A 16338-nucleotide genomic window follows, 5' to 3' on the forward strand; every position below is an offset into this window, starting at 1 on the left:
TTCATTGACTTGCATTCATTTTATATGGCCTAACCCAGACCCTTACCCTTACCCTAACTATTACCAAGATGTACCTAGTCTTAACCTAAACTGAATTCACACCTTAGTCCTAAACCTAACCCCAACTCAAAGAACAGAACTTTACCATATAGGGACCAGTTGAATGTCCCCATATGTACCTGTAAGTCCTCGCATGTAGGATATTTTACAAAATACTTCCCTCACATTGTAGGTAAAACAAGACCACACACACACACACTCGTTCTGCTATACGCACTGAGGACCATGTGTTGACTCCCTTTGACTTCCACTGATCTTCAGGAATTTTCAACCCTTTCTATGCCTTAACCCTGCACCTAACCATTACCAATGCATACGTCACGCTAACCCTAACCGATTGTCACCTTAGGCCTAAACCTTCCAATTAGCAAAATAGCATGTGAGGACCGGCAAAATGTCCCCACTTTGCAAAAAATGCTCCTCAATTTGATGGTGAAATTTGCAAAATGGTCCTCACTCTGAGGGCTAGACAGGTACACACACACACACATATATATATAATAAGAAAACTAAGAAGTAGTTTCCGGTTGAAACAAGCATATTTCCAATGATTTAATTTATGGGCATGAACAGAATATATAAGCAGGAAAACAGAGAACTAAGCTTCATGATAGAAGCAGGTGGAAAAAAAGATTAGAAAGTTAAACTGTTTTTTAGTAGTTACAATAGAACAATTAAAGGCAAATCTAAACAATTGGGATTCAGAAAACAATAGAACAAAACATGACCTTCTTTTTTTAGATTTGACCTGTTTTTGTTTTTTTTTGGTTTTATTTAATGAAAACTTGTTAAAACAACAAAAAAAAAAAAAAAGAAAAAAGGATGGATCCTCATAAAAGTATTTGTCAGTGTGGCAGATCGGGTTTGTGGATGTTTGTGTGCTTGTTGTTTCATCACGTGGTACTATTGAACCTTTTGGACTCAAACAGACACCACAGGATTTCCAGGCAGTGAGATGCTGTCTGTAACTGAATGTACCTAAAAAAAAACCTCAGAATCACCATGGAAATAAAATAATTCCCCTCTACAAACACAAAAAAACAGAGAAACAGACCACAAAAGTCAGATTAAATACAAAAATGCACAAAAAAAATCGATTTAGATGCATTTATCCAACATTAAACAGAACAAGTTCCATGTAAGTTAGGCCTTATGTTAATATAATAACACATTTTGTTTTTTTTCCTGATTCTTTTATGTCCTTTCTTTGTTATGATGGTAAAATTTTAGAAAAATCTGCTGCAGCAACCTTATGCAACCAGTTTCATTATGTTGAAAAATTAGGTTTTCCATTTTATTGCCTAGATATGTGTAGCAATGTAACAATGTAAGGTTGCAGAAAGTGGATCATTCATGCATTTTCTCTTATTAGAAAACTACAACTAATCTGAAATAAAAACCTATTTTACTTTATCCCTATAAATAAAGTGAAGATCCCAACATTTCAAACTGCTTTCCTGGTTTTCCTAACATGTCCTGATGTTTTTATCGTCACTCATCATGGATGTTCTTCCATCCTGCAGGTAAGCCACCTCATCAGCTGCTTTCAACACTTACATTTGTCAAACAAACTGTGACTTCTGGCTCCTTTTGCCCTTTTGCTCCTGGGCCCAGTTCAGATCTGAGTCAGGTTTGGTTGAACCGACCTCAGAGTTTACTGATCAACTAGAGCGGATCAATAAATCCTGGAGGAGGCAGGAGGAGCCGAAGCCCGGGGGATAAAGGCCTCCTCTGGGGGGATCTGGTGGACAGAATAACGAGGCGGAGAGAAAACCTGGATCTACAGAGCTTCTGCTGAGAAAATCAAGATGAAGACGTTTCTATTGCTGTATCTGTGCCTTTATGTCACCTGGGCTCAGGATGTCTTAGAATACGACGACTATGATTTGGTGAGAATATTAATGACTAAACATTTTAATAAAAATGTGTTTTAACCAGATTTGAACCTTCAAAGTTTAACTAAGGAAATATAAATGGATTTATTTTCTTCCATCCAAACCCCACAAAACATTGTTTTATTCTGTTTCAAAGAAAAAAAAACATGCAGGAATTTTATTGAACAAGCGTTACTAGTTATGATTGTAATAGAGTTTTATTAAGCATTTATGATATCTGATTGTAGAAAATTAGCAATTAGAATACAATAGAAACACAGAAATCTATGCAAATCTTCAGCAGATCTTAAAAACTTGATTTTGTGAATCAGCTAGCTCTGTGCAGGATAGCATGCTTATTAAAAGTTTGCAAATAGCTGACTATCACTGTCATTTATTAATGAAAATATCCATTTTACAGAGAAAATTCATTCCGAAAATTGTCATGTTTCACCTCAAAAGAACAAAATCCGTCTGATAATTAGTTTTAAAAGTGGTTTATTTTTTAAAACTAGTTTTATTCATAGAAATTCCAATGTAGATTAAATATATTTGTGGATTTTTTGAATGCGTGATTCTTACTAGCTTCACTACAGCTTTGGTTGTATTTTTTTGGTTTAGTTTTACTTTGTATCTTCTCTCTTGTAGACTTTTAACTGCAATCTTAATGAGTAGAACATATTTAAACACTTATTTGAAACTAAAAAGCAGATTTAACTCCTTATTTTTTTATATTCCCCCACAGGGTTCCAAGCAGCCAGCCAAAAACAACACAGTATGTAAAACAGTTTCTAAGCACAACTGTGTTACAGTGAGCTGTATTCGTTTACAGTGGATGTATGTTGTTGTTGGTGCAGAGCACAGGAGCAGCTGTAGACGCCCGAGGTCATCGGCCGCTGAGCAGAGGCAGAGAAACGTTCGGCGGAAACAGATTCGCCCCTCCGCCAATCAGCGGAGGCAGCAGGTACAACAACATGCATGACGAAAATCAAAGCTTGTCAAGTTCTGAATGTCCTCTTGTGCCAGAGACCCATTTAAACACTCTTAGACTGTATAGAAGAAATAGATTATAAACAAATATGTATAAATCCAGAAAACACAGAATTAATGTTTGAACAAAACAATTCTATATAGAAGAGATTAAAATTCAGATTAAACTTTAGGATATACTGTATCTATATTTTAAGCTGATGTCATAATGGACGTCCAACCTTTAAACCAGATCTCTGCAGCCATGTGGCTCTTGTTGCCATTCAAAAACCAAAACAAATTTTTTTAATTCTACAGACATTCAACAGTCATGTTTGTTTGTAGTTTGGTTCTTTTTTTTTTTACCACAATAAAACATAATTGTTTAATCCACCTGATTCTTATGTTTCATCATTGGGTTAAAGTGAGACAAGTTGTCCCTGCCTTACATTGCACTACAGAGACCTAATTGGTTCAATTTTTTGATATTTAGGAGTGCTTTTTAGTAGTATTGCACTGATACCGATACCAGTATGGGGCACTAAAATGGTGGTATCGGTATCAGTGAGTACCAACTACTGGGCACCGATACCATTTTGAGAGCTATAAGTTTTTTCAACTATTGTCACCCATTCCAGGTAGGCAATAAAAAGTTCTACTGGATTAACTTTGTATTAGTCTTTTTCCTGCTTCACAAAGGTAGGCAGCAGCTTGATAACACCATGTTGGCAATTATTTTACATCCAAGTAGTATGAAGTTCTTCATATATACATACACACATCAATTTGAAACAGATGGTATCGGTATCGTGCATTTTGTTTGTGAATTGAGGAAGTAAATGAGACACTTTGCCAATTGAACAACATAGTTTACATTTAGAATAATAAAAAACAATTGTATTGTCTTATTTATAGTGCATATTATCTAATTATATTTTTTAAGAGTAAAAATACTTATTCCATTGGCAAATCATCTTATCTGCCTGCTGAAATTCAGAGTAAATACACTTGATTTAAGAACTGTTTTACTTATTTCTAGATTGTTTTTACAGTGTATATTTTAATCCTTTCAGGTAAAACTAAAGGACTAAACAAAGAGAGTCTTTTATTACGTCCTACTAGGCTGTTTTAAAACTTTCAGTGTCTGCATGGACAGGAATGAAGTCAGGAAACAACCTTAGAGAATCTGTTTAAAATGAGCTGGCTCAGAGTTATTATAGTTTGAACTGGTATTTTATTATAAACTGTTCTAAAAAAGTAATCAGATCCACAAATTACCAGGGAATAGAGTCTAGAATGCAAAAAAGAGTACATCTAAATAAGTAATTTTCTCTTAAAATAAGTGATTTTTGTTCTTGAATTGAGGAGGTAAGAGAGAGTCTTTGCCAATCGAACAAGACGATTTACATTTAAAAGAAGAAAAAACAATTGCATCGTCTTATTTTAAGTGCATATTATCTTATCTTATTTTAAGGGTAAAAAAACCTCATTCCATTGGCAAATCATCTTACTTATCTGCTCAAATTAAGGGTAAATAAAGTTAATTTATTAATTTTTTAATTATTTCTAGATAGTTTTTGCAGTCTACTATAGGACAGCACAAGTAATAACATACAAATGAATCCAAAAGACACGAGTTGAGAATTATTTTCATAATTGATCTCCATATGTCATCAAATTAAACTCAACAAAACCACAAAAATAAATGAAACTTTTTTTAGCCTGTATGCTTCCTAAGGCAAACGAATAAAAAGTTCAGCCTGTATAAAGTTGCCTAAAGTTATAAGAAAAGCCCTAAAAACCTTCCAGCTCATTTAGACATTGTTCAAGCTATAGAGAAACATGCCTTTCCTGTGTCAGTTGAAAACGCAGAGGTTTTGGTGTTTTGTTTAGGTACCGAGGTCGCCCCACCCCAGCTCCAGCCAGAGGCAGCCAGGAGGCGGAGAAAGAGGTGCAGCCCGATGCGGGAGGGTGTACTCACGCTTCAGAGGCAATGGTGAGACAGTACTTTCAGCATTTCTTATAAACTACTTTACTTCAGTTTACTTCGGTAATATTTTCAGTTTACTGAAGAGCTCCTACACTGGATTAAATCTTCCAATGAGTTTCCTAGAAATCAACATTTAGAAAAGGGTTTTAATTGGCGAAAGACGGCTAGTGCTTAGATAAACATTGACTCCTTAAACAGAAGCTTGGAGAGTGGATCCTTCCTGAACAGCTTTTTTAATGTAAAGGTTAGAAAATTATATAATAAAGACCCAAATTTTGTCTCATTGAAGAGTTTTGTTGTCTACAGGGTGTTTTGTGTCCTACTGGCTGCGAACTGAAGAGCGCACTGCAGAAGCAAGAGAGGAACGTTAAAACGGTATGTTCCTCTTTTCCTAGGTATTTTTGTGCAATTTGATACAAGGTTCTGCAGATTGTAGATTCAAATGAAAATATTTGGGTCCTAAAAAAAATCGACAACTTCTAAATTAGACCTTGTTAACTTCTTCTTGTGTGTTTCCTTGTAGACAATTTCAGACTTGAAGCCTCAGATTGAGGAGTTGACTCGCTCGTCCAACAACGTGTACACCTACGTCACTAGCATCTCCTCCTCTCTGCGGGAGAGACAGCGGGTCACTAGTAGTAAGGAAAATATATCATAAAAAAGTAGTGTTGCACCGATGCCATTTTTTGGCCCTAATACCTGGCTTTGCAGTAAAAAACTACCTTTGTCAAGCAGGAAAAAGACTAATACAAAGTAAATCCAGTAGAACTTTTTATTGCCTACCTGGAATGGGTGACAATAGTTGACTAAACTTTTGGCTGTCAAAATGGTATCGGTGCCCTATATGTCGGTACTTGCCGATACCGATACCACCATTTTAGTGCTGGATCGGGACCCTGCCCGATACTGGTATCGGTGCAACACAATACAAAATCCTTTATGTCTCAGGAAATTCCGTTTTACCTTTTCAGGAAGGTAACCTGGAATTTTCATGTCAAGAAATGGTTGAAGTATCTCAAGGAGGCTACCTTAATTATATCTTAAAATTGAGCTAAATAGTTCCAAACTATTGTTTCATATGTCCTTGCTTTTCCTGATGTTTTTAGACAACAACCAGGTGGCAGGTCAGTACACTGATCAAATAGAGGAACAACACGCTTACATCAAAGAGACCATTGACACCGTTTTCCCCTCCAACATTAGAGTACTGCAGGTAAACTGTTTCCTTATAACTTAAATACAATAAAAAGAATCAAGGTAGAAAGACAAATGAAAATGCTGTTTCACTCTGTTTTAAGGGGGTCCTGGAGAAGCTCAGGCTGAAGATCCAGAAGCTTGAGAAGGCTGTTTTGGCCCAGACAGAAGGCTGCAGAGATCCGTGCATCACCACCTGTCCGATACCTGTGGTTTCTGGTGAGTGAAGAAAAAATAGAAAAAAGAGAGTAACCAACCAACTTGATAACCTCTTTTGTTTGTGATTCAGGTAAGGAGTGTGAGGAGATCTACCGGCGTGGAGGACGTGACTCCCAGATGTACATTATACGTCCTGATCCATTGTTCCCACCATACAAGGTCTTTTGTGATCAGACCACTCAAAATGGAGGTTGGAATATATATTTATAGGGAATAATTCCTTCGGTACCTTTTGTTCAGGCCTTTGGACTCAGTATTTTTTAAAACATTCCTTCTAGGATGGGTCCTTATCCAGAACAGGCTTGATGGCAGTGTGGACTTTGGCCGCCGTTGGGATGAATATCGCCGTGGTTTCGGAAACATCGCGTTTCAGTCCAGCAAACGATTCTGCGAGGTTCCTGGTAAGATTTTTACCAGCTGTATTCCATCTAAATCCTATGGGCAACTATCATACTGTCCCTTCTTGTAATGTGACAGGTGAGTACTGGCTGGGAAATGATCACATCAGCCAGCTGACCAAGATGGGCCCCACTGTGGTTCTTATCGAGATGGAGGACTGGAAAGGAGACAGGGTGAGTCTGTAAGGTTTTTATTAACAACTCAGAACATTCTAATATCATACTTATCTATGCCTCACTACCTAGACCAAAAAGAAGTTCTAAGATGCCATCATGGGTATTGGCTTTTTTTATTTGAATTAAATATATCCTGAGGTCTTGTCTAGTTACCTTTATTGTTAAAAAGAAGAAGAGAAATAGAATTTAATTTAATTGTCATTGCACTGTCACAAGTACAAAGCAGCAAAATTATACTCTGCATTTAACCCATTCCCTTGGGGAGCAGTGGGCTGCCATTGTGCAGCGACCGGGGATCAGTGTGGGGTTAAGGGTCTTGCTCAGGGACCCAGAGTGGCAGTCCGTGGGAGGGGGCATGAACTCAGAACCTCTGGGACCCAAGCCTAATGCCCAAATTACTAGGCCACCACTCCCCCAAATATATCTCTGCATTTAACCCATCCCCTTGGAGAGCAGTGGGCTGCCATTGTGCGGCTCGGTTAAGGGTGGGTTAAGGGTCTTGCTCTGAAAGGTTCCCTCAAGACCTATACTTGGAAGCCTACCATTGGTGTGCAGAGACTTTTTGAAGGGCAGGGGCGGAAAGAAAAAAAAAAGAGCGTATATAGTGCCCCCTCTTCACTGTAGATTTCACTTTAGTATGAGTTTTGGCTCCCGAGAGTGCACTTTACCATGTGTTTCGGCTCCTGAGAGGGTACTTGAACATGTGTTTTGGCCCCCAAGAAGGCACTTTAGTACGTTTTGGCCCCCGAGATTGCACTTTAGTATGTGTTTGGCTCCTGAGAGGGTACTTGAACATGGGTTTTGGCCCCCAAGAAGACACCTTAGTATGCGTTTTGGCTCCCAAGTGTGCACTTTAGGATGTGTTTTGGCTCCAAGGAGGGTAACTTTAACTTCTGTCTTTTGGCCCCCGAGAGGGCACTTGGACACGTGTCTTGGCTCTCGAGAGGGGAATTCAATACAAGTTTTCGCTCCTGAGAAGCTATTTATTTAATCACAAGTTTTGGCTCCCAAGAGGGTACTTTGACATGTGTTTTTGCACCCAAGAGAGCACTTTAGTTTGTGTTTTGGCTTCCGAGAGTGCCCTTTAGTATGTCTTTGTGACTTCCAAAGGGGGCAGTTTAACACGCATTTTTCAAAAATTAGCGACACCTCCGTGCATGTTACTGACCCCAACAGTGTTTAATCTCTGTCCTAGTTTGAAATGATTTCTTTTAGTTTTATATCTGTGCTGTCTGAACACTAATAAACAATCAAAAACCAGTCAATTTAACTCCTTTTCAAACTAACCGCTAAAAATGCTGATATTAAGTGAAACTAAAACCTCTGGTTTCTTTTCTTTTAGGTCCATGCCCAATATCAACAGTTCACCATCCAGTCGGAGACGTCCAACTATATTATGGCTGTCGACGGTTACTCCGGTAATGCTGGAAACTGTTTCCTGGAAGGAGCTCTGGAGCTCCATGGCGAAAACCGCACCATGACCATTCACAACGGCATGATGTTCAGCACTTTCGACAGAGACAATGACAACTGGTAGGTGACCCAAAGCCCACTGACTATTCAAGCTATTAATCTGGCTTTAAATATCTTTATTACATTAAAACTAAAGTAGAAAATATTCAATCATGTATTGAAATCACTGTAAAAGTTAAACCCAATGCATTTATTAGAGGAATGGTAACAAAACAAAAAGCTACATATATTTGATAGGTATTAAATCTTGAGTTCCTCATTCTCTTCTTCCAGGACCCCTGGTGATCCCAGCAAGCAGTGCTCCAGGGAGGATGGAGGTGGTTGGTGGTACAACCGCTGCCACTCAGCCAATCCTAACGGACGATATTACATAGGTGGATCCTACACCCCACAGATGGCAAAGCATGGCACAGACGACGGCGTGGTGTGGATGAACTGGAAGGGGAGCTGGTATTCGCTGAAGGCCATCAGCATGAAGATAAGACCTTACTTTGCCTCCAGATAGTCATGCGAAAGGGGCTGCCACATGCAACTCAAACAGGACGTTGTCACCCATGGAGAGAAGCATGGAAAAGCCTGTTTGTTGATGAACACAAGCATATTTAAACACACTTTACATGACGTAAGAATAAAAACTGCCTGGAAAGGAACTAAACAGAGAAAAAGTTTTATTTTGAAAATTTTATAAGGGTGAGAAATAGGCGAAATCTGACCTGTGTAAACAACATATGCTGTGACTCATTTTGCTGTGTGAGACGCTTCGTGTGCTTTAAAGGAACAGACAATGAAACTGTCCTCTGCTACTCAATAAACACATTGAGGAACCTATGAGTGTTTCGTCTGATTGTGTTTTTGGTTTATTTTCAACAAATTACCCATAAATCATTGAGCCAAACTGGAGAGTATCTCACTGTAGGCAGGAATGATCACTGAACGTAAATATTTAGCAGCCAAACTGAAAGTTAATAAGTAGATCCACGAATTGGAGCAATTTCCAACCAACCAAATACAATGTCCTCCCTTATAAAATAGATCTATATCTGGATGCCCATCTCCTTAAAGCCCTCTCTGCTTTGATTGGTCAAACTTCTGCTTCTACCACAGTTCCAGTTACACTTTAAAACTAACATTTCATTTAAAGGTCAGTGTAATCTAATAACTGCATTTTTAAGCTGTGATATTAAGCCATTGGTACCAAAGGAAAGAACATTTCAGCGCCCCTAGAAAATAAAATATCTATCAACATGTTATAAACTGGCCAAAGAGACCAAAGTTTTACCAAATAGGTTTTCAGATAAAGAATACAATCAGGATTCATGAGAAATCAAACATATTTATAAATATATATATAGTAGTATACCAAGTGTTCAGTCCAGCAATGCCCTTTTATTTCTAGGTTTGCATCCCATGACATTGGGTGCAAAGCTCAACTCACCTTAGAAAAACTCTATTATAAATATAATAGAACATGGTGGTGGTAGGTTTATGGTCTGGAGTAGGGGTGTAATTCACACCCATCATGGCGAGTCGATTCAGTATCGATTTCCTGACCCAACGGTTTGATTATTTTTGATACTCAAGAATACACCACGACACGATTCGATTAATTGGTTCATTTATTTTTTTTTTCTTACAGGCTAGACAATGTTTCAAGTTTGAAATAAATCAATGAAAGCTGTAATATTGTTATGCATTTTATTGGAGAAACAACGGCAAATAACAAAAGTAGAAAAGTTGTACTGCACCTAGGCCTATTATAACCTCATTCACTGAAAAATAATAATACCCCTGCTTTATACAGGTGCTGGTCATAAAATTAGAATATCATGAAAAAGTAGATTGATTTCAGTAATTCCATTTAAAAAGTGAAACTTGTATATTATATTGATACATTACATACAAACTCATATATTTCAGATGTTTATTTTGTTTAATTTTGATGATTACAAATGACAACAAATGAAAATCTCAAATTCATCATATCAGAAAATTAGAATATTGTGAAAAGGTTCAAAATTGATGGCCCCTGGTGCCACACTCTAATCAGCTAATTAACTCAAACCACCTGCAAAAGCCTTTAAATGGTCTTTCAGTCTAGTTCTATAGGCTACACAATCATGGGGAAGACTGCTGACTTGACAGTTGTCCAAAAGACGACCATCGACACCTTGCACAAGGAGGGCAAGACACAAAAGGTCATCGCTAAAGAGGCTGGCTGTTCACAGAGCTCAGTGTCCAAGCACATTAATAGAGAGGCGAAGGGAAGGAAAAGATGTGGTTGAAAAAAGTGTACAAGCAAGAGAGATAACCGCACCCTGGAGAGGATTGTGAAACAAAACCCATTCAAAAATGTGGGGGAGATTCACAAAGAGTGGACTGCAGCTGGAGTGAGTGCTTCAAGAACCACCACACACAGACGTATGAAAGACATGGGTTTCTGCTGTCGCATTCCTTGTGTCAAGCCACTCTTGAACCACAGATAGCGTCAGAAGCGTCTTGCCTGGGCTAAAGAGAAACAGGACTGGACTGCTGGTGAGTGGTCCAAAGTCATGTTCTCTGATGAAAGTAAATTTTGCATTTCCTTTGGAAATCAAGGTCCCAGAGTCTGGAGGAAAAGAAGAGAGGCACTTCATCCACGTTGCTTGAAGTCCAGTGTAAAGTTTCCACAGTCAGTGATGGTTTGGGGTGCCATGTCATCTGCTGGTGTTGGTCCATTGTGTTTTCTGAGGTCCAGGGTCAACGCAGCCACATACCAGGAAGTTTTAGAGCACTTCATGCTTCCTGCAGCTGACCAACTTTTTGGAGATGCAGATTTCATTTTCCAACAGGACTTGGCACCTGCACACAGTGCCAAAGCTACCAGTACCTGGTTGAAGGACCATGGTATCCCTGTTCTTAATTGGCCAGCAAACTCTCCTGACCTTAACCCCATAGAAAATCTATGGGGTATTGTGAAGAAGAAGATGCAATACACCAGACCCAACAATTCAGAAGAGCTAAAAGCCACTATTAGAGCAACCTGGGCTATCATAACACCTGAGCAGTGCCACAGACTGATCGACTCCATGCCACGCCGCATTGCTGCAGTAATACAGGCCAAAGGAGGCCCAACTAAATACTGAGTGCTGTACATGCTCATACTTTTCATGTTCATACTTTTCAGTTGGCCAACATTTCTATAAATCCTTTGTTTTTATTGGTCTTCAGTAATATTCTAATTTTCTGATATGATGAATTTGAGATTTTCATTTGTTGTCATTTGTAATCATCAAAATTAAACAAAATAAACATCTGAAATATATGAGTTTGTATGTAATGTATGAATATAATATACAAGTTTCACTTTTTAAATGGAATTACTGAAATCAATCTACTTTTTCATGATATTCTAATTTTATGACCAGCACCTGTAGATTCTGAAAGGCATCAAAAAATACCGAGAGAACAAAGTGAAGAAAACAGAGTTAGCCGTTAAATAAAACACATTGTTATGTAAAGGAGCCATGTTTCACTTAAAGAAAAAGAATAACCACTTTCAGCTTAAATAAGTGAATTATCTAGACATGGTGGTGATTAACCACTTTTAACATAAATAACAAAGTCACCTTCAAATACTAACAATTTCTTTCTGCAACAATACATTTATCCGGGTCTGTGTTTCTTACTTCCACCGTATGAAAACCAGAATTTTTTCTGTTTTTGTTAAATGAGGTTAACATTTAATAAATAAAGAAACAAAGGGTTAAAACAGCAGCCAGGAAGTTGACAGTAGTCTTTGCAGACATATAAAAACTTAAGTGTAACATTCAGGATGTAAAACATAAAGGTAGCTCAATACTAACCTTCCATTAAACGTAGCCTCGTTAGACCATCCTGATCTCGCGAGCTTTCAAGGTTTCACTCACTAATCAGTCTGGAGACTCTCCATTGTAGAAAATTTGTAGCCGTTCACCAAACGAACGTCCAATCAGCGTCGCCTTTGAGGCGGGTTGAGGTGTGATGCAACGAGAAGCGCGACAGTTCAGTCTAAAGAACATGGCGGCTTCAGCCGATGAAACTAGCATTAGCGTAGCTATCGAGCAAGTTTTAGCGGAATTACAGAGTATTTCTTCACTGAAAGAAGAGCAAAACACTGCTCTGGAGGCTTTTCTCAGAGGAAAAGATGTTTTTGCTCTTCTCCCGACTGGTTTCGGCAAGTGTTTGATCTATCAATTGGCTCCTCTTCGTCGTCTCTCTGTTACGTCATACTTCGTTGATCTGATTGGTTTATTGGCCCGTCTATCACCAACATAGGCCAATCAGCTAACCAGTATTTTCGCCCCTTCCCAAAATTACTTCAACGGAAGGTTTCTAGATGGATATGCGGAGCAAATCCATCTGGCAGAGTCAGGTTACATTAAACGTGCGTAGGAGATCTTTTCTGACACACTTTTTTACCATTTGGCTTGAAGACCTTCCCACAGTTGCGTAACAAACAGTGAAATAGAAGATCAGGAAGTGAAACGAGAATAAAAGGTCCCCGTTAGGGTGACCAGACATCATCTTTTTCCCAGGATTGTTCTAATTTTCATACCTAAAAAAATGTCCGGGGGGATTTCAAAATCGTTAGGGATTTTGGTCGACTACAGTGCAGCAGAACCGAGCCGTTGGCTCTGCTTCAAATCTGGTCAACCAGGTCCCCGCTACAGTGCGAATTCAATGAGTAACGTCCAGCAATCACAAAACACGGTCCGTGGACCGCTATTGGTTCCTGACACGTCAAACGGGGTCATCTGCTTGTCCCTCCCCACTGTGCGCATACCCTAACACATGAACGAATCGACCCCCCAATTCTTGTGCAGGACGCCATGGCTGGAAGCTAGCCACTGTTGTGCTGCGTTCACACCTAAAGCAGCAAAAATGCGCATGCTGCTTCTTTTTTGATGCTTGTTCAAGTTTAGTTCTGAAGTGTGGCTGAAGCATATTTGCTGCTCTAGCTGCGTGTTGGAAAAGTTGGTCTGATGCTCGTTGGGCGGAGCTACCCTATCCTTTCTTTGCCTGGAACAATGGCAGCTATATTTGCTGTGATCAGTGGGTAAAAAGTAGTTTGAATCTATTTTGAATTGAGAAATTCCTCCTGAAAACATTTTCAGTACAGTCAGTTCATCCAGATTACCATCCTACCTTCAAATATTATTTCTGTCGGAGCCGCTCAGACACCCGTACACCGGCGGTGCGCTGTCACCACAAATCCCATTCAACAGCCTCCGGCCTGGTCATCTCTTGGCGGTTTGCCGCGGCGTCTGGGAGGCACTTTTCATGAACGTAATCTAAACTGCAGGAACCAGGATAATAAAAGCGTACGCGTTTTGCCGGCAGATTTCGTCATTTTGAGTTAATTTAGGCATTAATAAACTGTTTCAGAGGAGTGATTATAGAGCTCTACATCAGCAGTGCTGCCTGTCCAGCTCCCAGATCAGCGACGCGCTGCTCCTGTTGCTATAGACGCGCTGTGGGACCTTTTGCTGCGACGTGATGTGTGTCAACCATTGACTTTGCATGTAAACTAGCTGCTTTTGCTGCCTCCTTTAGGTGTGAACGTATCATTATGTTGTTGTTAGCTTGTGTCGCGAGCACTGGGTCTCGGCTTGTTTCCTTCTCGATCTGAACCAAACAGCTCGACAGACAGCATGCGCTTTCATGTGTTTTGAAGGCGTGGTTTTGAGGGGTGGTCTGAAGGGAGAGGCATGGCTGTGTATTTTCAAAAATATAGCTTGCTGGAGCCGTTTTTTCAAGATCTCCTACGGCAACTTTAAATACAAGTCAAAATTCATACCCTGTTTTATTAGTTATTAAGTATGTTACAAACTTTTCTCTGTCATTGTTTCTAAGGAATTGAGTAGATTCACCTTATTCCAAAAAAAGTTTAAAAAACAATCCACTGGATTTTGCTTCCATGTTTGAAGATGTTTGCTTCCCATCCAGGAAGCTTTTTCAAATAAAAATGTCAGGAATAGCGTTGAGTTAAAGACTTTATAGAGTGGACTAAAAAACAGAACCTTGTTTGTTGTTTTCTAAACCAAAACAAGAAGTTAAACGTCATGCAAATTGAAACGGACGAACGGGTCTGCCCCATGGGAATGGGCAGTCTTTGGGTTCTTTGTTAGCCTGCAATACCCAATACCTGTCCATATCTTTGAAAGGAAGGGGGGTCGTTAGATGGAATTGTTGGCATGGCTGAACAAAGAGGTGCTCTGCTCCCCTGCGTGGGGGTGGGGCAGCAATGATAGCGGGAAGGAATAAACTATATTGCTGTATTGAAACTCATTTGGAGTCCACCCCTCTGTTTAAGGTTGGTTTTTCTTTTTTTATTATAGATGACTTCCTTCACACCCCTCTCAAACTATCTTCTCAATCTTCTTTGTCCCAAATATATGAACATTCTAGTCCTCATAAGAATGTCTCTCTCCATAAGGTGTAGATGTACTGCCGAGTCTTGTCCCGAGGAGGTCGCTCTTCTGTGTTGGACCTTTCACCTCAGCAGACTGATCCTCCACCAGCACCACATGATTCAGCTCAATGTCTTCAAAATGCAACAGCAGTTCCTTCCGGACCATCGGGATCTGCTTGTATTCTGCGGACAGTCGGGAGCCGACGTTGGCCCGCTGCAGCTTGACTTGGGGAATGTTTGGGCGGGGCCTGACCGGTTTGATTCTGTGTTTCATGGTTTTGTCAGTGAAGCCAAGGTTGGTCTGAAGCGTCTGGTAGCTGTGATGATCGACAGTGTAAAGCAGCGGCTCCCGACAGGCTCCCTGGCAGGTTCTCAGCTTCATGTCTATGTCCACCTAAAAATATAAACAAGGCATTTAAGATATTGGCTTAATATCAAGGTTCACTTGACAAGATACAGTTCTTAGGTTCTCTCCAAAAAGACAGGTAAAAGAAAGAAAAATATTTTGCATGTGATCTCTAACAAAACGAATACTCCTCCAGAGCATCCTGGATTACCACATTAAAAGCCACCATTTGTCTCCTCACCTCCGTTCGATACTACTCCTCCACCTGTTTCCTCACACGGCTGCTCAACTCCTTCATTTTCTCCTCTAGAAACTGTGACCTCCGCTGTAGCTCAGTGAGGTTTCTAGTCAGTCTGTTTGCACGCTCCACAAACCTAACCTCAGACACTAGAAACAAAAATGAAAGCTTCAAAAGTTCAGCATCACTGCATCAGGATGTTATCTTTTTATAGAAAGTGTAAAGTAAACAGTCTTAACTGTAAATGTTGACGATGACCATCCGGTTCGAGTTGTAGATGTCAGTCATCTCTTTCATGGACTTCTCCATTGCGTTTTCGTACATCTCTGCCTTATAACAGAACGCCTGCAGTTTTCTTTCAACGCTACTTTCCATTTCTGAGATCAAACCCTGAAGTCTGCATCCAGACGGGCATTTAGAAACCTTTGGGGGAGGAAAGGAGAGCTGGATGTAAGAATGTTGAAAGAGGCAGCTCTTAACAGAACGATAACACTGATCCAATTCAAAGGGGTGCATTTGACTGGTGTTTAGTTGGAATAAATGTGATAATAAAAGATCAAATAGTAGCTTTTCTTCTATTTCTATTATTTAGCATGTTTCCTGCTTGGTTTTTAAAGAACCACAGGAAGCAGCTTGTTATGGCATTAGCTTCCCTTGGACGTCAAATTTCTCTCCCGTCTCTTTTCAAACCCCTGCTGATACCCACCTCTTCTCGTTGGTATTTAACACCATCTGATATCTTGACTTTTTACTTCATTCTTATTGTTACGGAAGCGTAATGGATTCAACAGAAGATAAAGGAATTGGTGTGTTTGTCTGAATTAACAAGATTTTTTTTTTTTAAAGTTATTTTTTTCTGAAATAACTACTTTTTTTTCATAAAAATTAACCAATTTTCTCGCAGTCGATGAGATAACTTAAAATAAATGGATAAATAATGTTGTTTTACTGAACAAGATAAACTGTGAAG

The 16338-nt window shown here is 39.4% G+C and overlaps 2 protein-coding genes across 2 annotated transcripts; one reads left to right on the forward strand and one right to left on the reverse strand.

Moving 5' to 3' along the window:
* The first annotated feature begins 1788 nt into the window (after positions 1–1788).
* fgb (fibrinogen beta chain) lies at positions 1789–9182 on the forward strand. Its single transcript, XM_038307266.1, has 13 exons — positions 1789–1949; positions 2680–2709; positions 2792–2898; positions 4797–4899; positions 5200–5268; positions 5417–5531; positions 6000–6106; positions 6192–6306; positions 6377–6496; positions 6585–6707; positions 6784–6878; positions 8224–8414; positions 8628–9182. The coding sequence occupies exons 1-13, from the start codon at positions 1869–1871 to the stop codon at positions 8857–8859; spliced, it is 1488 nt and encodes a 495-aa protein (XP_038163194.1). The 5' UTR covers positions 1789–1868; the 3' UTR covers positions 8860–9182.
* Positions 9183–14388: 5206 nt separating this feature from the next.
* LOC119797967 lies at positions 14389–15542 on the reverse strand. Its single transcript, XM_038307260.1, has 2 exons — positions 15372–15542; positions 14389–15178 (listed from the first exon to the last, which is right to left on the reverse strand). The coding sequence occupies exon 2, from the start codon at positions 15164–15166 to the stop codon at positions 14777–14779; it is 390 nt and encodes a 129-aa protein (XP_038163188.1). The 5' UTR covers positions 15167–15178; positions 15372–15542; the 3' UTR covers positions 14389–14776.
* Positions 15543–16338: the final 796 nt, after the last annotated feature.

Source organism: Cyprinodon tularosa, unplaced genomic scaffold, assembly GCF_016077235.1.
Source record: "Cyprinodon tularosa strain WSP-4 unplaced genomic scaffold, ASM1607723v1 ctg606, whole genome shotgun sequence".
In the NCBI taxonomy this organism is placed as follows: domain Eukaryota; kingdom Metazoa; phylum Chordata; class Actinopteri; order Cyprinodontiformes; family Cyprinodontidae; genus Cyprinodon; species Cyprinodon tularosa.